This window comes from Nannobrachium achirus (assembly GCF_963921795.1).
Source record: "Nannobrachium achirus genome assembly, chromosome: 8".
Taxonomy (NCBI): domain Eukaryota; kingdom Metazoa; phylum Chordata; class Actinopteri; order Myctophiformes; family Myctophidae; genus Nannobrachium; species Nannobrachium achirus.
The window spans coordinates 43513794-43538399 of record NC_137817.1 but is presented as its reverse complement, the minus strand read 5'-3'; the positions used below and the strand labels follow the sequence as shown (position 1 = coordinate 43538399).

The 24606-nt window shown below is 42.0% G+C and overlaps 1 protein-coding gene across 1 annotated transcript; it reads right to left on the bottom strand.

The window, feature by feature from the left end:
• Positions 1–335: 335 nt before the first annotated feature.
• On the bottom strand, positions 336–24086 carry LOC308290131 (myosin heavy chain, fast skeletal muscle-like; the record flags this gene model as incomplete). Its single annotated transcript, XM_080731906.1, has 39 exons — positions 336–365; positions 3407–3535; positions 3879–3974; positions 4077–4181; positions 4279–4449; positions 4674–4799; positions 4968–5171; positions 5540–5848; positions 5987–6111; positions 6244–6409; positions 6539–6722; positions 7204–7400; positions 7734–7852; positions 8002–8128; positions 8374–8763; positions 8846–8936; positions 9316–9461; positions 9547–9723; positions 10008–10250; positions 10416–10671; positions 10854–10990; positions 11840–11963; positions 12049–12166; positions 12603–12690; positions 13177–13241; positions 14730–15033; positions 15347–15517; positions 15604–15753; positions 17717–17835; positions 18874–19012; positions 19533–19636; positions 21116–21214; positions 21334–21397; positions 21484–21576; positions 21712–21829; positions 21918–21945; positions 22244–22400; positions 23065–23208; positions 23862–24086. The coding sequence occupies 39 exons, from the start codon at positions 24084–24086 to the stop codon at positions 336–338; spliced, it is 5838 nt and encodes a 1945-aa protein (XP_080588032.1).
• Between the last annotated feature and the right edge of the window lie 520 nt (positions 24087–24606).

Sequence of the window (24606 nt, the reverse complement as noted above, 5' to 3'; positions counted from 1 at the left end):
AGTCGGCGTGTCTCCCACACAAACAACGGCTGTTTCCTTGGATTCACAGCCGAGAATATGAACGTGAAGCCGGGATGAATGAATGAGAAGACACCGCTGAGTACCGAAATTAAGTCGGGAGGTCACAACATTTCGTCTGCACCGTAGAGCCGAATTTAGTCGGTTGACGCCCCCCCGAACCGGGGGATGCGAACCATATTTGGGTTCGCCTACTGCCGAACCGAAATTAGTTAGGCTCCTTATAACGGTATGGATCGACCCTAAATGAAGCCTCTGTTCCATTCTGGAAGAGAGAGGTAGGTAGGTGTGGAAACCCCCTGCTACACCAGTGGGTCTCAAAAGCCATACCAGTTTTTATCCCGACACTACACGACACGGCACGACACCGCACCGCACCGCATTTTATATGTAGGTTTTCCACTACAGTACCCCCCCCCCCCTCTCCTCCCCTCCGCCCATCCGCTCCCGAAAGGAATCGACGCCCCTTTCAACATACGGATAGGATCTTTCTCTGTAAACACAACGGAGGAGCTAACTTGCGCTAATTATTTTTAGAGATGAGGTGGACAACTATAGCGACGACTAACGGGGTGAACATAGTCAAATAATAACTTTATTGGCCAAACTACACAAAGAAGTATGCTAGAATGTAGAGGCTAGTTGCGCTAGCATATATGCTACTAGCGCAGCTACAGTACATGTACTTTAGATTCTTTTCCCCATTCAACACATGCAGTTACAAATACTAACAGGATTGATTGATTGATTGATTGATTGATTGATTGATTGATTGATTGATTGATTGAAGACTTTATTAGAAGTTTGCATAGGAAAAGGTACAGTTTCATGACGGAACAGTTCACTGGTACAAGGTCTACTAAAAGGAGATCCATGAAAAGACTAAGCTTATTTCCACAGGAAACCATTTAAGTATCTCATATAACATTGAATGACAGACGAATAGATAGGATAGGAGACAAAGGAGACATCTCACTGAGAAGATCCATATAAAGATCTCTATAAAATAACGGATGGCCGACGCATTGGCCGTTGTTTATTTCGACTCGCGACGATAGATGTATGTCCGATTGTCCGCTGTTTGTGTTGGTTATGTTCTTGGTGCTTCGTGGAATCTCAACTGCAGGACTGGGGTAGAAAGCCTGGTGGGCGAGGTTAGGGCTGGGGAACACAATTCTGCCTATAATCGACCTCTTTATAAACAGATATAGCCTATAAAACAAACAGGTGTTGCTTTTATATTTGATTTGCAGCCGTGACTGCAAACTCAAATCTGTCTCAAGTTGTTATGAAGACACACAGCTCAGCCAGTGAGCCAGATTCTCCGACCAATCAGTATCAGCAGCGCATATACTGTACGTCACTTTTAAGGCACCGCTTCGCCTAGCCCGGACCCACTCTTGAGTGGATACTAAATAGTACCTCGTTTAGTACCACTTTCACACCACTCTACCCAGTTCCTTGTAGGGAAAAACCTGACACAAGTGGGCGGTGTGGTGTGGAGTGGTGTGGTGTGGGGCCTATGGAAAATGCGCTAAAGAGTGGTCCAGCCAGGGACCCGTAGGTCCTTGGGGGGTGTTCCAAATGGCCCCTTACAGGTGTGTAACTGAGTTACCTACCTACCCACCTACACTGTAACTCTTAGAGTGTGTAAATGGAACCAAATGGACCCTTACGGTGCTGCGGCATGAGAAGGCAGGTGTGAGAAGGTGTGCGTGCCGTGCCTGTGTTGTAATTCTGAAATTAAATTCACAAACATTGGCCAAAGCATTCAATTGAAAGTCCAAACTTTGAACAGGTATAACTCATGCCCTGTTTGAGCTACAGCCATGAAACTCACATATGTGTCTCCTCATGCCGAACAACTTTAACACTGACTCATGACCTCTGCCCTTTAGATCTCCCACCATTTTGAATTATGTGAAAAACAGTTCAAATCTATCTCCTCCTGGGATTTTCGCGCAATGTGCACAAAACTCTTTTCACATGAACTTTGGACCAATAGATATTGAGAAGTAAAACTGATCATTTGTAGGTGAAAGAATAAGGTTTTATTCACATACAACACATACATGCAAAGTCAAATTTTCAAGACACTTTGCAATAATGTGGAGGGTTAGTCCAAATATCACTGAAACCAATCTTACTCCAATTTGCGCTAATAGCAAACGGGCATAAGTCATGCCTTGTTTGGCCTGAAGCCATGCAACTTGCTTAGAAATGTGCCTTGACTCAAGTGGAACACATCTGTCTATTAGACCTAATCTGTAATAGGTGTAAAGGTGTAATAGGTGTAATTGCGACCGTCAGGTCGCAGTTACTATCAAAACCTGCACAAACTGTGAGTCCGTCCGTCAGTCAGTCCGTCAGTCTGTCTGTCACACGTCACATGTCACACTTTTGCCCTGCTCATATCTCCGCAACCGTTGCCCCGATCCATGCCAGATTTTGCACACACACTCCTTGCCTGCCAAACTACAACCTCCAAGGACCCCCGGAGAAAAAAATCACACAAATCGGTACACACTATGTCTACACTCAGCGCCACCATCAGGCCAATTTCTTTCAACCACATTTTTGAACACTGCTCCTACACATTTTGCCCTAAAATCACGCTGCGACCTGACGGTCGCTTATCTCCCGATTAGGGAGTCTTACTGGTAGGCTAAGTGTAAAAGTAACAGTTGTAATAGTGCAATAGGTGTAATAATGTAATAGGTGTGATAGTGTAATGGTGTAATAAGTGTAATTGTGTAATAGGTAAGAGGGAGTGGAGGTGGGTGGCGGTGGGTTAAAGTGGGTGCAGATGGGTGAAAGTGGGTGGAGGTGGGGAGAGTGGATGGAAATGGGTGAAAGTGGCTAGAGGTGGGTGGGTGTGAATGGAGGTAGGTGAAAGTGGATTGAGGTATAGGTCAGGTTAGGTTAGGGTTAGGTCTTCTTTCTCTCAAGTTCAATCTTCCATGTTTCTATGGCTTATAGTGCATATTGCTTAGAGGTTTTTTTTTCTGTGTGCCTTAGTCTATAACTTGGCCCCAGTATCGCTGCTTGCAGCTATATTTATCTTTGAAATGGGTTTACAAAATAGTGTGTGTGTGAATTGGAACCAGAATACTCTGACGAACCTGACAATTAAAAGTGATTGATGAGGCAGTGAATACAAGAAACAATAACAAAATATTTAGTTGCTTTCTTTATTGAATACAATGAGTCATATTTTATGACTCTTCATGTCGACTTGAATTGGAGAACTTATTCAGCAGCATCTTTTCCCTGTAAAAATATAAAATAAAATGGGAATATAATATTAGATTATGTAACACTAATCTTTTGTTCAATCTCAGTTAAAGATAATCATCTTAATAAATCTTAATATTGAACATGTGTTTACCTTGGCATCACGACTTTTAGTTCTCATCTTGTTGACCTGGGATTCGGCGATGTCGGCGCGCTCTTCCGCTTCTTCCAGCTCATGCTGAACCTTCCTGAGCTTGGTCAGATGAGAGTTGGATGATTCCTCCTACAAATAGAGATGGTTCAAAACATTGTCAATTTCGACAGATCATCTTTGATTTAGTTTTAGTCGTTGTCGTTTCAACGAAATTACATTTAGTTTTAGTCATATTTTAGTCATCTGAAATGTTTTAGTGTTAGTCTAGTTTTAGCCGAATAAATATCATATTGGATTTTAGTTGACTAAATCTTGTCAACTCAAATGTTTTTCCGCAGGCCTTGATGGCGTCGTAATGCCTGATTCTACACTTGGTTGCATGCCTAAAATGATCTACAAGCTCACAAGGCGTTGCACATGGCCACACGTGTAAATTCATCACCATGTATATTATGTATATTATTAGTCTTACCGCTTCCTCCGCCTGCCTCTTGTAGCCCTTCACCTTCAGCTGCAGCTTGTCCACCAGATCCTGAAGCCTGGCAACGTTCTTCTTGTCCTCTTCAGTCTTCAAGTCAGAGTGAATTCATAACGTTAGTTGTACGTCCAATCTATTAACTTTGTCAGAGGCATGATGATGGTCATTAAAGTGATAATGGTTTAACAGTACCTGGTATGTCAGCTCCTTCACTTTCCTCTCGTACTTGCGGACACCTTTAATAGCATCCGCTCCGCCCCTCTGTGCACTGTCAACCTCTCCCTCCAGCTCACGCACCTTCACAGTTGAATAATACGTTATGAGGTTATTTCGTCTTATCTCATCGTCTAAGTCTAAGACAACAAGCTGTGTTGAAGTGAACCATACATCTTACCCTGCTCTCCAGTTTCTGGAGCTGCTTCTTGCCTCCCTTCATGGCCAGGTTCTCAGCCTCGTCCAGACGGTGCTGCAGGTCCTTCACCGTGACCTCCAGGTTCTTCTTCATCCTCTCCAGGTGAGCACTGGTGTCCTGTTCCTTCTTCAGCTCCTCGGCCATCATGGCAGCCTGGAAAGCCATTGTTGCATCGTGTTGTATGTTAATATGAAGCATGATGACATGAGGATATCTAATAGATAAGGGTAGGGCATCCTAATGTATATGATTGTATCATATGTTAATATGAAGCATGATGACAATTTACGGCAATTTAGGCATTTAGCAGACAAAACTTAATCCTGAACGATGACGTGAGGATATCTAATAGATAAGGAATGGGCATCCTAACGTACATCAGTGATGGCTTTCTTGGCCTTCTCCTCAGCATTCCTGGCTTCTTGAATACTGTCGTCCACCTCGCCTTGGACCTGGAGCAGGTCTGTCTCAATCTTCTTCTTGGTGTTCAAAAGGCTTGTGTTCTAAAACAAAGATTCAGTTGAACAGTGTAAGTAAGCATGGTGTAAATGTTGTTTTATTGTGAACTTCAAACTTGACTTAATTACCTGAGAGTGAAACAGTCCAGTATTACGCATGGTGTAAATGTTGGTTTATTCGGAACACTGAACGTTTTCTATTGACTTGCGTACCTGGGAGTGCAACAGTCCAGCGCGCTCACTGGCATCCACCAGTTCCTGCTCTGCCAGTTTGCGGCCTCTCTCTGTCTGTTCCAGAGCCGCTCTCAGCTCCTCTATCTCAGCCAACATGAGGCCATTCCTGCGGTCCACCATGGCGGCTTGCTCCTTCAGGTCGTCCTGAGCTCTGACGGCGTCGTCAAGGTGCAGTTGGGCATCCTGAATGAAATCACATTTGAGGTGGTCACGTTAAGAGAAACATCAAAATGTGAGTTGTTTGATTGCAGTTCCACTGTTTGAATATAAAGCCCCTTTTCCACTACAGGGCCGAACCAGAACTAGAAAGAACCAGAACTTTCCAGAGGCAAGAACTTTCAAGAACCTGTGAAGTTCCGGGACCAAGTTCTGCTTACATTTCCATATAACCAGACCTAACCGGGAAGGTCCCAAAAAAAGCATCAGCGCTGCTGGCCCAGCCCATAGGTTCCCAGAACTCAAGTTTAGTACTACATCAAAAGCAGGACCTTAAAAAAATATATAGGTTCAGTTTCTGGAAGTTCTATGTGTCTGACTACTGTGTCCTGCACCTTGAGCTGTCCCTGGACGACCCTCAGCTGCTTCTGGGCCTCAGCAGCCTGGCGGTTGGCGTGGCTCAGCTGGACCTCCATCTCGTTCAGGTCTCCCTCCATCTTCTTCTTGACCCTCAGGGCATCGTTCCTGCTCCTGACCTCAGAGTCCAGGGTGCTCTGCATGGATTCAATCACCCTCTGGCTGTTCCTCTTGACCTGCTCCATTTCCTCGTCCTTCTCCGCCAGCTTCCTGTCCACCTCGCTCTTGATCTGGTTGAGCTCCAGCTGCACACGGAGAATTTTACCCTCCTCGTGCTCCAGAGTACCCTGAAATGTAACACAGGATCCAAAGGTTGTAATGTTAACATCGATCATATACTGCTACGCTGCTTGATGATAAAACGTATCGAACAAAATCTAAAATACAGAAAATGTCTTTGTTCGTCAAGGACCGAAAGGTTTTACCTCCGCTTCCTCCAGGGCTGTCTGGATCTCTGCCTTCTCTGTCTCCACCTGTTTCTTGGACTTCTCCAGCTCATGGATGCTCTTTCCAGTCTCACCCATCTGTTCAGTCAGGTCTGAGATCTCCTCTGCAGTCGATTGAAAAGAATGAATTGGGAACTTTTTCCATTCAGCGAGTGTTTTGCATTTGAATAAAGTTGGGTGTAGCCTGATCCACAAGATCTTGAACATTTAAAAGAATTACGTAGAGAAAGACTCACGTTGCAGGTTCTTGTTCTCGCGCTTCATGGTCTCCAGTTGGTCCAGAGACTCCTCATAGGAGTTCTTCATCTTGAACAGCTCGGTGCCGAGAGAACGAGCCTCCTTCTGAGCTGCCTCCAACTCTGACTGACCCTCTTCATGCTTCTGTTTCCATTCTGCCAGGACCTGCACAGCATTTTTAATGAGATGTATCATGTACCCCACTTTAAGGACCTGCACAGCATTTGTAATGACCCCACTTTAAGGAGGCAAGAATGATTTGGGTTTTAATATACTATTCAATGTCAAAGGCACCTTATCGAAGTTCCTCTGCTTCTTGTCGAGGTTGGCGGCTAAACCGTTGGCCCTCTCCACATCGATCATGAGGTCTTCCACTTCACCCTGGAGTCTCTGCTTGGTCTTCTCCAGAGAGGCGCACTTGGAATTCACAGCCTCGATCTGCTCCTCTGCTTCCTGGAGACGCTGGGCCAGCTTCTTCCTGTTGGTCAGTGTCAAAAGGAACCAAATTATTACGGGCAATATTTTGCATAGTGAGGGGCACCTGACAGTGTAAAACATTGGTTCTCAAAGTGGGGTCCGGGGACCCACAGGGGTCCTTGGGAAGGGGGGGGGGGGCTTTTGATGTAGCACCAAGTTCATTTGAACCACTTTAACCATACGTTGGCTATTCAAAAATAGCAGATCTACAATCTAACAGAGCGTCACTTTGTGCCATGATGCGAGCTTGTACATCTGCAATTTGAAATTTGTTTTAGAAAAATATCAAAATGTCAATAATTGGAATATATATACATTCCACATCCCGCGAAGCTTGGCCAATGTGACCCTGGGCGTACAACAAACTTTGAGCGCACTGTGCCAAGATGTAGGCCAGATATAGGCCACGCAAGCCAGATGTTGGAGCTTAGCTCCTTCCGGGAGCACCGATCAAAAGGGTGTTTAAAACACTGGTGACTTACTTGGCTTCCTCCAGCTCCTCAGTGCGTTGGACAGCATCAGTCTCATACTTGCTCCTCCACTGAGACACCTCAGCGTTGGCCTTGGACATTCCTCTCTGGAGCTCAGCCTTGGCTTCCTGCTCCTCCTCAAACTGCTCTCTTAGGAGGTCACAGTCATGGCGGGCCGACTGCACAGCATGGGCAAGGGCATTCTTTGCCTGTCAACATAAATAATAATAATAATGTTAGCTGAAGCCTGTTGCCACTTAGCTTCTCTCTGCACACGTCTTTTATTTTATTTTGCACTTTAGATACATCCTTAATGTATTACGCAGATTAGCTACATATCATGCACTTTATGTCTCTCCTTTCCCCCCTCTTCTCTTATGCTCTTATTCTCTGTCTTCACTGCAATGATGGGTCTGCACACACACATATATTACCTGTAATGTGATGTGACAATGATTGATTGATTGATTGATTGATTGATTGATTGATTGAATATTAATCAATATAAAACTAAGACAAAAAAAACAACAACTGTTCCTTACCTTAACCTCCTCTTCAATGAGTCTCTTCAACTCCTCAATCTGCTGGGTGAAGGCCTGCTTGCCTCTGGTCAGCTGAGAGACGAGTGCTTCCTTCTCCTCAAGTTGACGAGCAAACTCACCTAATTGGAGATTTTAATTATTTGTTTAAAACATTTCAAACAGATCATCAATAGCAAAGCATTGATGAAAGCATTATATCTAATTATGGTAAATCTTCTCAAGTACCATCGACAAACCAGGCAACATAGACCGTAAGATGGACATTTACCATTCTCTGTCAACAGTCTCGCTCTCTGAGCTCCAATATCGTTGATCTGGCGAACGTTCTCGTCACTCTTGGACTTGATTTCACTAAGTTGGTCCTCAAGGGTGCGGCACATCTTCTCAAGATTTCCCTGGAAATGAACATTGGACATATTCAATCATCGACGCAATTGTGTGAGCAAGGGTTCCGATTCACGGTCTTCAAGTTTTCAAGTCTTTTCTTTCACGCGGAGAAGAAAAAATACAATCGCGATGATCTGTGTGTAAGTTAGGGCGTCATTGCCATCGATTGACCTTTCTGAATTATTCAGGGCGAAATGAAAATGTAAAGAGCCTTATGTCAAGAATTATACGATACAAAGGCATTCCTTCGTACCTTTGCCTTAGCGACGGCCTCCATGTTGCTGGACAGGTCATCAATCTCCATCTTGTATTCACTCTTCTCCTTCTCAAGTTTCTGCTTGACGCGCTGCAGGTTGTCGATCTGCTCGCCCAGCTCTGCCACGCTGTCCGCCTGCTTCTTGCGGAGGGCGGAGGCGGTGGCCTCGTGCTGCAGGGTGGACTCTTCGAGGTCACGTCGCAGCTTCTGGAACTCGGCCTCGCGCTTCTTGTTCATCTCGATCTGAGCGGCGGTGGCTCCACCGGCCTCCTCCAGCCTCTCGCTGATCTCCTCCAGTTCCCTGGAGAGGTCGGCTCTCTGCTTCTCCACCTTGGCACGAGCAGCGCGCTCTGCCTCAATCTCCTCCTCCAGTTCTTCAATACGAGCCTTTTCAAATCAATGGACGTATTAAAATCCGGATTTACATTATATTATCATTATGATTCTAAAGAAGAAGAAAAAATAATACCTGAAGTTCTTTGATCTTCTTCTGCAGCTGAGCGCCCAATGATTGTTCATCTTCAATCTTACTCAGAAGCTGGCTGACTTCAAAGTCCTTCCTGTGGATTACAGAACAGCATATTTTACTGATAGTTTTTAGAACAACAGACTCACTCCCTAGCTTCCGCCGTGGCCTGAAGACTCACCTATTCAGACTTCACCTAGGCCCATAGCACTTACTGTAGCACTCGCCTTCCCCCAATGACCATACATGAAAGCTAGATAGCATTTTTATGTATGTTGATGTATTGATGTATTAGCTTGCTTATTGTTTTGATGCATTACCTTACTTATTGTAAGTCACTCTGGATTAAGAGCGTCTGCTAAATGCCTAAATTGTAATTGTAACACCTGTGTTAAATAGTCCCCCGTCTGAAAGGTGCTTTATTTCATAACGTTATTATTATTATTATTATTATTATTGTTGGTCCACATTACTTCTTCATCTTCTCGTCAGTCTGTTGCTTGTCGTTCTCCAGGTCCATGATGGCTTCCTGGGCCAGTTTCAGATCACCTTCCAGCTTCCTCTTGGTTCTCTCCAGGTCCATGCGGAGTTTCTTCTCTTGCTCCAGAGAACCCTCCAACTGCGCAACAATGTATTTGTCTTGTTATTCTGCTACGACAATAAACATATACCGCCTAAGTTCAAAACTGACTCTGTGGACTCACGTCGTCAACTTGCTGCTCCAGCTTGGTCTTGGCCTTGGTCAGAGTGTTGACTTTGTCTTCCTCTGCCTGCAGGTCATCCAGGGTCTGCTGGTGGGACTCTTGGAGGGCCTTCTTCTCCTTGGTCAGCTTAGCAAGACCTTCATCCTGGGAGGCCATCTCCTCGGTCAGGTTCTTCACCTAAAAAATTATAAAAAACAATACTAATAAATAATAATATATCTTCCTGAAAGGCTTATATCAGGTTCTTCACCTGATATAAGCAGAACAGAAAGTGTTGTCTTGGAATAGATTGTTGTTGCTCTCTGTCGGGTGGAAACCTCACGTGTCCAAAACAGTTACTTGTCAGGATTCACATCCAATCATAGAAAAATATCAGATTGGCAAGCTTGTAGATCTGCTATACTTTTGATGTTTTTGTGTGACAGTATAGTATGATCAAGCAGGGCAGTGTGATCATGAACCTTGTTTTCAGTGGCGTGCTTCTCCTTCTCCACTTTGGCCAAGGTCAGCTCCAGGTCATCGATGTCCTTCTTGAGCTCAGAGCATTCGTCTTCCAGTTTCCTTTTCTTGGCGGTCAGCTCAGCATTGATCTCCTCCTCATCCTCCAGTCTCTCTGTCGTCTCTTTGAGCTTTGCCTCCAACTGGATCTTACTTTTAATAAGACCCTCGCATCTCTCCTCGGCATCGTTCAGAGCCTCATCTCCCTTGTGGTCAACGGAAAAAGTAAAGGGAACAAAACACGAGGGAGAGGAAACATGTCAGAATTTGTTCTGGAAGAGATACACTTTTGCAGTTGCCTGTTAAAGGGCTACAGCCTCTTAGGGAGAATGGTGTGAAAAAAGCACAGCTTTGTGATCTGAGGGACTCACTGATGAAGCTGCCGTCTGGAGGTTATTCCTCTCCTGGGTCATTGCCACCAACTTCTCCTCTAGTTCCTTCTTCTTGGCCAGGACGGTGGCATGGTCAGAGACCAACTTATCATGGTTCTCCTTCAGGTTTGCCATCTCCTTCTCCATCTCAGCGCTCTGCAGGAGAGGCTTTATCTTGTAGTAGACCTTCATCCATGGCCATGTTTTGACATTCATGAACGACCGTATGTTGTATTGGATGGTGAAAACGGCCTCTCTATGAAAAAAATGAAAAGAAAATAAATGGTTGAAGTGTGTCATGATTGTGGACAGTGTTGGAAGAAGTATATGCTGTTATTATAGTGGTTTGACATTATAACAAAATCATATTGAACATGCAGTAAGTGTACCTACTTACAAATGGCACTAAATATTGAATAAAGGATTTTTTCAAAGTACCTCCTTTCCATCATCTTAACAAACTCTTTCCTCATGAGGAAACCTCGTGAGAGAGCCTGAGTCATTGTAACCAGAGCGAACAGCTTCTCATCTCGCATCTCCTCAAGGACACCCAGCAGACCAGCTTTGAAGAACACCTGAACACAATGTTACAAACACTCTAACTAAACAACCTGAAGAACACCTGAACACAATGTTACAAACACTGTAACTAAACACCTGGATACAATGTCACAAACACTGTAACTAAACAACCGTAACATCTACTGAATACAATGTTACAAACACTGTAACTAAACAGTCGTAATATCTACTGAATAAAATGTCACAAACACTGTAATTAAACAATCATAACATCTACTGAATACGATGTCACAAACACTGTATAACTAAACAAACAAAGAACAGCTGAACACAATATGTTACAAACACTGGAACAAAAAAAACTGTCTTGAAGACAGTGTAACAAACAATGTAACTAAACAACCATAACATCTACTTTTAGTCCTCTCTGGATAATGTTAAAGAGGTGGTGCCATACGCTTGTACTTTTTCTGATTTGTATGTGTTTATGAAGTTAACATTGTTCTAATATGCCACCGGGTGGGGTTATAATGGGCAGATTTGTCTTCCCTGTTTATTTGTGTTTACTTCCATAAAACTGAAAGCCTCTTAGTCAAAAGGCCCAGTCGAAAAACAGATTAAATGACATCATATACTCATCCCCTCCCCTTTTACCATTCACCCAACACTGTGGGTGTGGCTAACTTCAGCTGGGCCCCACCCACCTGACAACCAAGCATACCTAATGAACTGGTGGGTGTAGCCACATAAAAACAAAATTTTAACACTTTCATTACACTTTTTTCTTTTTCTTTTCTTTCTTTCTTTTTTAATCTTCCTCCTAGTATAATCATAATACCTAATCATCATGTTTTAGGTAAGAAAAAAATCATGGCACTGCATCTTTAAACCAGTGTGTTTACCTTGGTGTGTCCGAACTTGTACTCATCAACAGGGACAGGAAGCGACGCGAGCAGCTTCTCGGAGGCTTTCTTGTTGTCCATGAATGCGCCTTCGGGACATGCGCTGGCATTCAGTACTTTGTACCTGTTTTGTAAAAGTTCATGGTCATTTTGCTGCCTCCCCGTTAATAGGTGTGGAACTAAAAGCTGCTAGGAAAAGGAATTGATACCTCTGCTTGAAGTCAGCATATGGGATTCTGCTGGGGTAGCCCTTTCTGCAGATCCTGATGCCCTCCAGCACACCGTTACACCTCAGCTGATGGATAACCAGGGCGTTCTCCATCAGGCCTGTAAAGATGTTTTGTTTTTGTTTTTTAATTAACCAAATGATGGTATAAGTGTGAATAAAAAATGTCCATCCACTAAGCCAAGCATAGCGGTCTGATTGGCTTCTTCTCCCATTTTGTGCACTGGGTTTGTTTGTCTATCGGTTGGTGCACCAGTACGATCGGTACACCTGAAACTCATCCAATTACACGGTGTTAAAATATTACTATAATAGAAAGAATATGGTTACACACTGGTTCATTATTATTAGGACGAAACTGGCCAAAGTGGCATTAAATGAACACCTCATATCATTGTTTAAATGTTTATTTTCTGTCTTTACCTGCAGTATGTAATATAAATGTGTGTGTGTGTGTGTGTGTGTGTGTGTGTGTGTGTGTGTGTGTGTGTGTGTGTGTGTGTGTGTGTGTGTGTGTGTGTGTGTGTGTGTGTTTACCAGGAGTCTTGGTCTCGTTGGGAATCAGGCAACGCACAAAGTGAGGATGCGTGCGATGCAAGTTGGTCATCAGCAACGCCAAGTTCGCCTGTTGAGACATAAAAGAGACAATTTAATTAGGCTTAATAAATTATTAGTAAAAAGTGATACAATATAATATATCCTCCACTATTACTATATTAACCACTTAAGCCCTATTTTAATCTTCAGCCATTCAAAGATGGGTGATCGAAGCTCACAGCATGTGAGACAGAAATTGTTTAATAGGCTATGCACAGCAGCCATTTTGGAGAGAATTTGGTTCCCTTCTCACTTCCTTCACTGGTGTTACCAATATAATACTAATGAAGGCTCTGTTCCATTCTGGTCAAACAGTATCGTGCAAGTTGGCTTCATTGATAACACCTTTTGAAGGAAGTGGACTCAACTACTCTCCAATATGGCTTCTGTGCGTATAGTCTATTCCAACATGAAAAGACATGGATATAATGTTGATGATAATAATAATAATGCTTCATTCTTACAGGAATACAATAATTTAATAATGTTGATAATAATGAATACATATTCTTACCCTGAAAGCACTAGACACAGTCTGCATAGAGCCACCTTTCTTCTTTTTTCCTCCGCCGCCAGCAACTGTTTTTATTTGTCAGAATCATAAGTTATACACTTGTTAGAATCATGAGTTATCATAAGTTATACACAATGTATTATCTGTTTATATTTGTTAGGATCATGAGTCTTCTTATTCTTGTCGTGCCACTCTTCCTACACCAGTTTGCGTAGTACCCCTTCCCCCGCCTCCCCATTCCGTTCCTCTGTCGCGAGTGCAACACAGACACACAGTAGTCACTTTGACTGGCAGCGATCCCTCAGTTTTTACCGGACGCCCGTCCAGAAGTTGTTACACGCCGCATTTGCCACGTTTGAGTTTTTATATTAAATCGTAGCTTGCTGTCTGGGGCAGCTGCGGAAAAGCTCCAATTCCAGCAATGCAACGGGAGATAAGGTGATCAGGAAATCCAGTTCTCCAATACAGGCCAGTGTTATGAAATTCACAAAAGTGGATTTATCTCGTAATCTAACTCCAGATCACGTTCATTTAAAATGAGCCCTTCTCTTCGATCGTTACAAAAGCACTGATGGCTGCGATTGTAATTTTTCTGATCTGTTGAGTGAAAGAAAATACTGTGCGGAAACAACGGAAATACTGTAATTACATTACATTACATTTACTCAGATTACTTCGAATCTCCGAAATATAAGGAAAAAACAATAACATACCCTGCCACTTAAATCATTGTTTAATATCAACGGCATCCAATGTTTTAATATAATAAAAAATACCACATATTATATATATATATATATATATATATACCAGTAAGACTCCCTAATCGGGAGATAAGCGACCGTTGGTCGCTTATCTCCTGTCACACTGCTGACATCAGTATGACATCACACCGTACACAAATGACCCTTATATAAGACCGGCATTATCTACCGACAGATTAGTAACAAGATGTCAAAATCGTTGAAGGTTGAATCTCCAGATATGGAGATAACCAACACATCCCTCCATATATGGAGATAACCGACGAATCTCACTAAGTCTGACCTCACAAGCCCCATATTTCGACACGAACAACATATAACTCCATATATAGAGACATAGCTGCTGACATCAGTATGACATCACACTGCTGACATCAGTATGACATCACACCGTACACAAATGACCCTTATATAAGACCGGCATTATCTACCGACAGATTAGATGCAAGCAGGATCTCGACTCTGACACAACTCATCGGCTCATAAGCTGGTTCTCCCTCCATATATGGAGATAACCGACGAATCTCACTAAGTCTGACCTCACAAGCCCCATATTTGGACACAAACAACATATAACTCCATATATAGAGACATAGCTGCTGACATCAGTATGACATCACACTGCTGACATCAGTATGACATCACACCGTACACAAATGACCCTGACGGCACACACCAAGCAGTGTGATGTCATACTGATGCGGAGATATGAGCAGGGCAAAGGTGTGACGTAGTACCTTCAGGCTCAGGAGGAGGATAGAACACATTATATTATATTAATAAACATACCTTCAGGCTCAGGAGGAGGGTAGAACACGGACAGCAGCTTCACTGAAGACTTCTGGTACAGCTGCACCACAGAGTCGTTAAGCGGGTCCTTGTTCTTCTCCAGCCAGCCTGTGATGCTGTAGTCCACGGTTCCGGCGTAGTGGACCAGGGAGAAGTGGGCCTCGCCTTTGCCCTTGGCCGGTTTTGGCTTCTCAAAGGCCTTGTTCTTCCCAAGATGCTGGTCGAGCAACTTCTCTTGGAAGGTTTTGTCCGTAGCCTTTGGGAACATGCACTGCTCTTCAAGGATGGAGAAGATGCCCAGGGGCTTTGTAAAGGAGACAAAAGAGACAAATCAACAACAAAAAAAACATACTACCAGTAAGACGCCTAAGGCCGGAAAAGCTTGCCCTAAAGGGCGAGGTCGAGCCATCAGTCTTGGCCATATATGGATTCTGTTTGTGTGGTTTTCCTAACAGGGCATCAGCTGGGATACAATCCCTTTTATGCCCATATATGGAGATCCCTAACAGAATCCCTTTTATGCCCATATATGGAGATCCCTGCTCTCAGTGCTCTGAGTATCTGAAATTTATATTTACATTTAATTGTATACATAAAATATAATAATAATTGTATACCTTCTCAATGAGCTCAATGCAGACAGCCAAGTCCATGCCGAAGTCAACGAGATCCCAGGGAATTCCCTCCTTCATGTACTCCTCTTGCTCCAGAACAAACATGGTGTGGTTGAAAAACTGTTGCAGTTTCTCGTTGGTGAAGTTGATGCACAGCTGCTCCAGGGTGTTGAACTGTGAGTGGGAGAAAAAAAAACATTAGCTTGCAGTCTCTTGTAAAAATTATTTGTCTCCATTTTAAAACACAAGTCCATGCTTACATCAAAGATTTCAAATCCAGCGATGTCCAGCACTCCAATGAAGTAGTTTCTCTGCTGCTTGGTGTCCAGCTGCTCGTTTATCCTAATGACCATCCACAAGAACTCCTTCTCATAGATGGACTTGGCCAAGGCACCGACTGCGTTATTGACCTAAGGAAATAGGAACATTATTATTAGGGGTGTGATTTACACAGTTTACAATTTAGGACATTCTTAATCCAGAACAATTAACAGTAAGCAAGGAAAACACAGGCTAATACATCAAATGCATAGCAATAGTAATCTAGGATCATAGGTCAACCAAGAACCTATCATCAGTCTAAACAGTCTAATCTCAAAACATCTATAATCTGTTCATTGAAACTACAGGATGTCAGGACAAATTAACCTGCCATCTGTCTACATAATAAAGCTAAATTAGCCTTTGCATAAGCCTGGGAGGTTGTGAAGGCTATAGGGCAAGTGCTACGGGCTAGGGTGGATTCTGTAAAGGCGAGTCTTCAAGTTACAGTGGAAGATTGGGTGTGAGTCTGCAGTTCTAACTGCAATGGGGAGTTCATTCCACAGTTTGGGAGCCAGTTTGGGTGTTTTAGGGAAGATGTAATAAAGACCCTGAGAAGTGTGGAGGCACGCTCCCGACACACGTGCATGATGTAGGGGTGTAACGATACATTTTAATAGCGATTCGATACATATCACGATACATGGTTGACGATACGATACATGGACGATATTGGTTCATTCATGGCGATACGATACGATTCGATTCAATGATTTAAAATCGATATAGTAACTATTTATCAAAGACCTTAAATCTGTGTGAAAGGTGTGGATAGTGCAGGTTTTTAAGGGAAACATGTATTATTATGGATATAAATAAGTAAACACAGTGATTATCTGCCAAATACATGGACATTGTACAGTATATTGACAAACCTGCACCTTGACATGAACCCAGAGATTACACACATTTATCGATAGAAATGGAAAGGAAAAGTAATTAAACCCCTCCTTTTCATTTTTTCTTCTTAAAAATGCTAAATACAATGCACAAGTAGGTAGTATCGATACAATCGATTCTTTGCACTGCCGATTCGATACGATACAAAATAAAACGATACGATTCGATTTTAGTTAAAAACGATATTTCGATACAGTTACTATATCGTTACACCCCTATGCATGAGCACACCCCGCAGGCACGGCACGGGAGCGCGGCCACACCTGTAGCTTTAATCAACATCCAGACTCAGAGAGACAAAGACAAGCTGTTGGACCAAGAGGGAACACAGACTTTCTGTTTTATATTTCTTTTTCTCATCTCTTGTGCCTGTGTGCGTCATTGAGCTACTGTAAGTTGTGTTTCACGTTTACTGCATGTTTCACTGATTATGGCCGAGTTTATAGCTGAGTTTTCACAACTTTCATGTTTCTAACACTGCGTGTTGTTTCGTATGAAACCACTGACTGTGTCACAAATCAGTGTATGATTATAGTAACTTGGTTTATTGACTGTATTTGTTTATTATTATATTAGTGACTGATGTTATTAGGCACAGTATAGTAGGATATAAGACATGACTGATATGTATATACATGTATATTCTTTATTATTTTCAGAACCACACACAAACAACACTGTACCTGCGCATATCTGTGTGTTTGTTGCCCTAATCCATCAGTAAATGGTCATACTCTATCACTTGCCTCATCATTGCGTGTTTTGACTGACACCCCAAGGTGAGTACAACTCTATAACCCCCCCAGCACCTATCCCTTCACTTCAGAAGATACTGACAACGTCCCTAGCTGATCTGAGTGAGCGGGAGGGGTTGTAGGGCGCTTTCTTTTCTTTTCTCTTTTACTGGTATAACAATACTGTTAAAGAAATGCAAGGAACTGCACATGTTTCTGCAGAGTGATGTGTTTTGTATGCTCTTCTTCACATATTAAATAAATACATACAAATTCATTTGAATAATGTTGGAGGATACTTTTAATTACAGAGGGTGGTTTAAGACCCAACTCAAGATATTAGAGTTCTTGTGGTATGCTGTGTTGGGAATATAAAGGTGTATGAAATCAGAACATGGAAATCATGTAAATGACTCACCTGGGCCGGGGTCTGTCCCTTAGTGACAAACTCGTTTCCCACTTTCACTCTGGGGTAGCAGTATGCCTTAAGCATCTCTGCTGAGTTCAGACCCATCAGGTAGGAAATCTTGTCAGCCTCTGAAATGTTATTTGCAATTGACAATTTAGGCTTTTAGCAATCCAGAGAGCGACTTACAGTAAGCAAGGTGAACGGTGCCGACGTTGCGATGGTCGGACTCACCCCATTACTAACCCTATCCCTAACCTAAGCCACATAGTCGGAGTAATGACAATTAAGTAATGGAAATATATTGAAAATTATATTTAGCATAGTTAATTTAGAACAAGTAAATACGATACATGTGGAAAAGTACGCCATACATGGCCTACTTGTGCGACAGCATAGCGCGCCATGAGCCGTTTGTATTTATGTGTTAAACACACACGGCTACCGACCTACCTACCTACCTATGCAACCGAACGCAGCTGTACTTGCATTGCGCGCTCTGCTGGCGCCAGTAATAAACAGAGGTGGAAAGTACAATGTGTGATGTCATCAAGTTGTACTTTACAATACAAACCCCAAAATCAATCCTCCAGTTCTAGGCAACACAGAAGGGGGGGGGGGGGGGGGGGGACTTTTTTTCTATTTCCACACAACTCCTCTCAGGTATATTAATGACATATTTCAATATTGAAAATGGGTGGTCTTCCCCTTTAAGTAAAAGTATCAATACTGCACTCTAGATGTACTCCGTTACAAGTAAATGCCCAGAATTCAAAATGTATTTGAGTAAATGTATGAAAGTATTGGCATCAATAAGTACTTAAATTACCAAAAGTAAAAGTACAAAATGTTGTGAGCTTGTACATCTACTTTTTTCAAATGGCCACCGTATAAAATCAGGCTTAAGTGGTTTAAGTATGTTTTATAATATTGTAATTTAGATCTGCAAACTAACTAGTAACTAAAGTTTCAAATAATTGTAGTGGAGTAAAAGTAAAATATTTGGATCTGAGATGTAGTGGAATAGAAGTAAAAGTATTGGAAATTGGAAATACTCAATTAAAGTACAAATACCTCAAAACTCAATTAAAGTACAAATACCTCAAAACTGTACTTAAGTACAGTACTTAAGTAAAAGTACTTAGTTACTTTACACCACTGCAGCTTACCCTCGCTGCCATCAGGTTCTGCCTGTTCCTCGCGCTGCTTCTGCTTGAACTTCATGTTTCCATGGTGCATGACTGCACCGGTGAACTTGTAGATATAACTCCTCTCCTCTGTGGTGAAGCCCAGGATTTCAATGGCTTCCTGTTGTCAATGAGCAGAGATGCCGTTCCAAAGATTCAGATTAAGCATTAGATACATGGGGTCTTCAAATATTTGATAGGATTTTTTTTTTTTTTTTTTTTTTTTACATTAACCACTTGAACCCCAGCATCCCTATTCTGAGAGGAACATAACGAAAAATAGCAGATCTACAAGCTTACAACGCCTCGCTCTGTGAGGAGTTGTGAACTTGTAGATCGGCTATTTTTGGCAAAGAGGTTTGGTGTAGAGGGAAAAGAAGAGCAGACTAAGTTTTGATTGTTCAAGACAAGTGGTGTCTACACACTAATCCAACAAGTCTGCACTGTCTAACAAAATCTATGAACATTTTTAAGCTGCAAAACAATTTTATACAATATGTAGTGGGGGTCTCTGCTTCATCTCTCTCTCTCTCAACTAAGGGGTCCTTGGCTGAAAACATTGAATTAAATTAACAACACTGACTGCAGTAGCACAGCAAGTAAATTAGAAAGATGAAACGATAATGTTTGTTTCCACTGACATCAGTAGCGTCCAACTCCGCCTTGTCGTCAATGCTGGGCACAGCGATCACACCCATGCTGATGAGGGGGAAGTCATAGGGGTTGTTTGTGATCAGACACATCTCTGAAAAGGGATGAAAACAGGGTGACATGTGTTTTTATTTACTCATTAACACCTTCTAAGCCAAGGGGAGCCCCTTAATGTTAAAACCGTACTATATCGCACATCCCCCCAGGGACTCTCAGCCACGTCGTACATTCCCGGACTTTGTCTTTAAAACCGGAATAAAAGCTTTTGATCCGAAAATCGGCGATCGTCTAACCTTCCCTAGTCACCACTCGTGCACTGATAGCTCATGCAGACCGTGCATGAAGCAGAGGTGACGTCAGCGCCTCTCCTTCTCCAAGGCACCTTCCACCCATCCGTTTACTGTCTACACACTCGAGCTCCTCCTGCAGCCATGCTTGGGGCTATGCTAGCGAAACCTTTCAGTTCTGTTCTTCAGTCACACATGGACTATTTGCGGGGACATTTACGTGAAAGGATCGCGCACGCGAAACGCACGGGGACATCGACGATCGGCCAAAACCCCCATTCTATCCCAACGGAGATCGAGAAAATCATGGTGAGTTACTGGCCTGGGGGGGGAAAAAAAAGAAAAAACAGCGGCACTGTTCAAGATGGAGGGGCTGCGGGGTCATGTTTATAAACATAATATTATGTCTCAGATCACAATACAATAATAGAAATTTCACGGCTAATCTACCAACCACCATTCTATTTCGGACTGCAACGTGTTAATGTTCTCACTGCATCGTCAGTAATTCATTTAAAAGGGACTAAAACAGGGTGACATTGGGCCCGATTCATCAATCTGAGGCGTTGTGTGCTTGTAGATCGGCTGTTTTCACTAGTTTAAATCATTTTTTAAATGATAAATGCAAAATTAACGGTTTTGGACATACAAGGTTTTCACCCGACAACGACGATATGCAAGCTTTGCGCCCTGGTAAGTCAGCCTGGCAGCTGGTGTATTTCTGCATAAATCCCGACAAAATAACATTGATGAAGAATCTTGTGCCAGGTTTTCCACTACAAGGACCTGGGTAGAGTGGTGTGAAGTTGGTACTAAACGTGGTACTAAAAGGTATCCACTCTAGAGTAGGTCTGAGCTAGGCCAAACAGGGCCAAACACTTCATAATGACTGATCACTCACTGACTTTTCATTTAGACCACCAGGATATAGTTGTAATACATGATAATAGATTCTATTGTGTTATAACCACTATTATAATCTATTATAGTGTATTATAATTATCATAGTAATACATTAATACTTTATAGTGTATTATAATCACAGTTATAATCCATTATAGTGTATTATAATTTAGGATAGTTAATACTAATTTATATTGTATTATAATGACAGTTAAAAGGGACAATTTGTTTATTAACGATAGGGGTACTTTTGTGTAATGGAAAATGTAGATATTTTTATGTGGTGCGGTGTGGTGTGGTGTGGTGTAGTGTGGTGTGGTGTGGTGCTAAAGCTGCTGTCGAAAAGGGCTTTAGGTTCTCGCAGCATCATCAGTTCCACTTACCAATGATGTCAGGTTTGTGGTCGGTCATCATCTGGAAGAAGATGTGGTAACCTCTCTCTGCAGCAAGCTGGTAGGTCACTCTGGACTTCTCCAGCAGATCTATATGGGTTGTACATACCGGTAACTCATAATAATAATAATAATAATTTACATAACTCAAAATGTAATACTGAAGGCATAGGCCTATATAATGTTTCATCTGTGAACGTCATACTTACATGTCTCAATATCAGCGCTGGACAGTTTACCGGTTCCGCCGAAATGAATCCTGATGAATTTACCCTGTTTGATATAATAGCACAATTTGTTGCATCCCTCTCTACACTGTGGAATTAAGAGCAGGTTTTCTCATAAAAGTTTACACTTACAAAGCGAGAGGAGTTGTCATTCCTAATAGTCTTGGCATTACCATAGGCCTCCAGCAAGGGATTGGCTGCAATAATCTGATCCTCCAGGGATCCCTAGAATGTTTTAGACATCACAAAAATTTGGTCAGACTTATTTTAAATTGAATTACTATATTGAATCTAAATGTTTCATGTTCAAAACACACCTATTTGTTAAAGTTAAAAACCTGTACACATATTAATATATACCTTGATTTTACCGCTACTTCCTCCTCCTGCATCACCACCTCCACCACTTGCAGCTGCTGTTGCAAAGTACTGGATGACACGCTTGGTGTTCACAGTCTTTCCAGCACCGGATTCTCCACTGGTTAGAAGAGCATACATTCAGAGAAATGCAGTTTGTCAATTTGTGTACAACATTCTTTTTTATGTCTAGTAGATGGGAAACTTACGTGATCAGGACAGACTGGTTCTCTCTGTCTGTAAAAAAAAAAAGAAAGCAAACTATTAGCCGCAATTACAACACCAGAGGCAGCTCCACAAATCCCATCCAACCATTATTATTATATACAATATTATTTATTTTTTGCATAGTCCTGTGTATATTTGTTATTTCATGTCTCAAATGGACTACAAAAGGACCCCAATGTAAACAAGCCATCAGGCTTTATTGGGGGTTTAAAATATTTTAGTTGACCATGTATCTGAACCAATCAATCATGGATATGGCACAAAACCATTATAGTTATGTATGTTTTACGTTGTCCTGAGTACGTACCCATCAGCATGAACTGATAGGCGTTGTCAGAGACAGAGAAGATGTGGGGTGGAGCTTCAATACGCTTCTTGCCCCTGTAGGCATTGACAACCTCCTGGTCGTACACTGGGAGCCACTTGTAGGGGTTCACAGTTGCACAGAACAAGCCAGAGTAGGTCTGAAGGGGAGAAGAGAGAGAGAACATTAAAATCACACAATATAGAGAGAACATTAACACAACCCAACATAGCGCTGAGCATGCCACATATCTGGGACGAGGGATCACGTAGAGCTGGGATACAGGAGTCAACAACATGTCCGTACACGGACAAATGTGTCCGTGACAAAGACTTGGCCTTGACCGTGGCAAATTTGAGATTTTCTTTTTTACACACCATTTAAAATGTCTTATTTTGATCATGATACCCAATTACTGAATGTCAAGCCTCCAGGTTTTCTTCAGTATATGTATGACACTGTACTTGTGTCATACCACTAGTACAAGTGGACCCCCCACAACTCTGAGATTGTACAAATGGAAGTTGGAACCAAATGGACCTGTACACTCTCAGAGTTAAGGACCTGTTATGGCCATTCAGGCCTATCTCTTTCTGGTGTTATTACTGTCCGCTCATTTTGTATGTCCAAAAATGGCAAAAAATGTACCCTGCTGGGATTACAGTCTCAAGTTGCAAGTGGCATCAACTAATGAGCAAGTTGACAACCATGAGATTGTTTGCATTTGGTTTTCACCTGATGATATAACTTGAACTCTGTATTTCTCTTTCTTTGTTATGGACAGTTGCAATACTGTACTGTTCTCAGCATGTAGGAAACCTTACGTAGATCATCCATGCTGCATAACGATCTTTGAGGTTATACAGGACGGTGGCTTCTGTGAGGTGGGTCATCATGGCCATGTCCTCAATCTTGTCATACTTGGGAGGGTTCATAGGGGAGACATCTTTCTCAGGCACAGTTCTTTCCTAAAAAAATTAAAACACAACTTTAGAACGTCTTGCAATTGCACTGTGTCACTATTTTATCTTCAACTTCTTCTTAAAATAATGGCCTACGTAATTTTTTTGAGCGGGCTTGACCGAGTGTATGTATGTAGCATCTGTAACTAACTATGTATGAGCATGAGCTGCAATACCGCTGGTTGACCACTCACTTAAAAACTTGTTTTTCTTCTTTTTTTTTAAGGAAAAATTTAAAAACTGATCCAAAACTATAAAACTACGATATTTCTTAATCATTTCATCCAAAATGTTTATAATAATGTATAACTATAAACATAAAAATATGTTTAGTTATTTAATATAAGTGTGTTTTCAAATCGTTTGAATGGGATGGCAGCATTCAGACCAACTATTAAAAAAAAACACAATATTGAAAGAGTTATAGTTATCTTTATAGTTATTGTGTCCAGTGGCAATGGCACATTTCTATCACTTTTTTTTTTACCAGAGGTGGCCAGTGCCACAGAGTGACATGTCATGAGGAGCTGACAGCAAAAATATAATATTCCTAAAAAATAATAATAAAGAACCTAGGCCATTAGTTTCAAATAGCCTCGGGCAGGCATTTCAGTTCAAGAAGGTGACATTAGTTTAGATCCATCTCCACCTCTACCTACCTCCCCAGTAGGCGTTTCATCGGGGTGGTTCAGCATTTGCACGGTGACTTTGCCACCGTCTTTCTTCAGGATCTTACACTTGAGGTATAAGTCCGCCTTGTCGGCCACGAATGCTGCAGTCTTGGCATCAAAGGGCTTGGCCTGAGCCTCCATCCTCTCCCTCTCCGGCTTACGGAGGTAAAGGGCGGCCTTGCCGTACTGCTCCATCTCGGCGTCCGTACTCATGGTGGCGGCTTTTTTCTGTAGACGGACAAACAGATCGGTGGTGGTGGTGGAGAAAGTGTTTGCGTGTTTTACTAAAACGTATCGATTCTGCAATGTAGATACTGTACACTCTGTTACAGGTAAAAGTTCGGAATTCAAAATTGCCTTGAGTAAAATTACAAAAGTATTGGCATCAAAATGTACTTAAAGTACAGAAAAGTAGAAAGTACTCATTGTCCCGAATGTCCCGTGTATCAAATGTATACAAATCTTTTGAAAATAACAGCCGAAATGCATAGGGCGATGTGGTTTTGTTATGTTATGTTTTGAAATAATAATCCGAATCTTCAAAGTAACTATTAACTCGTTTTCAAATGCATGTAGTGGAGTAAATGTACAATATTTGGATCCAACATGTAGTGGTGTAGAAGTAAAAGTACTGAAAATTGGAAATACATACTCAAGTAAAAAATAATACCTCAAAATTTAAGTAGCCTACTTAATTTTACTTAAGTAAATATATTTAGTTAACACTGCAAGT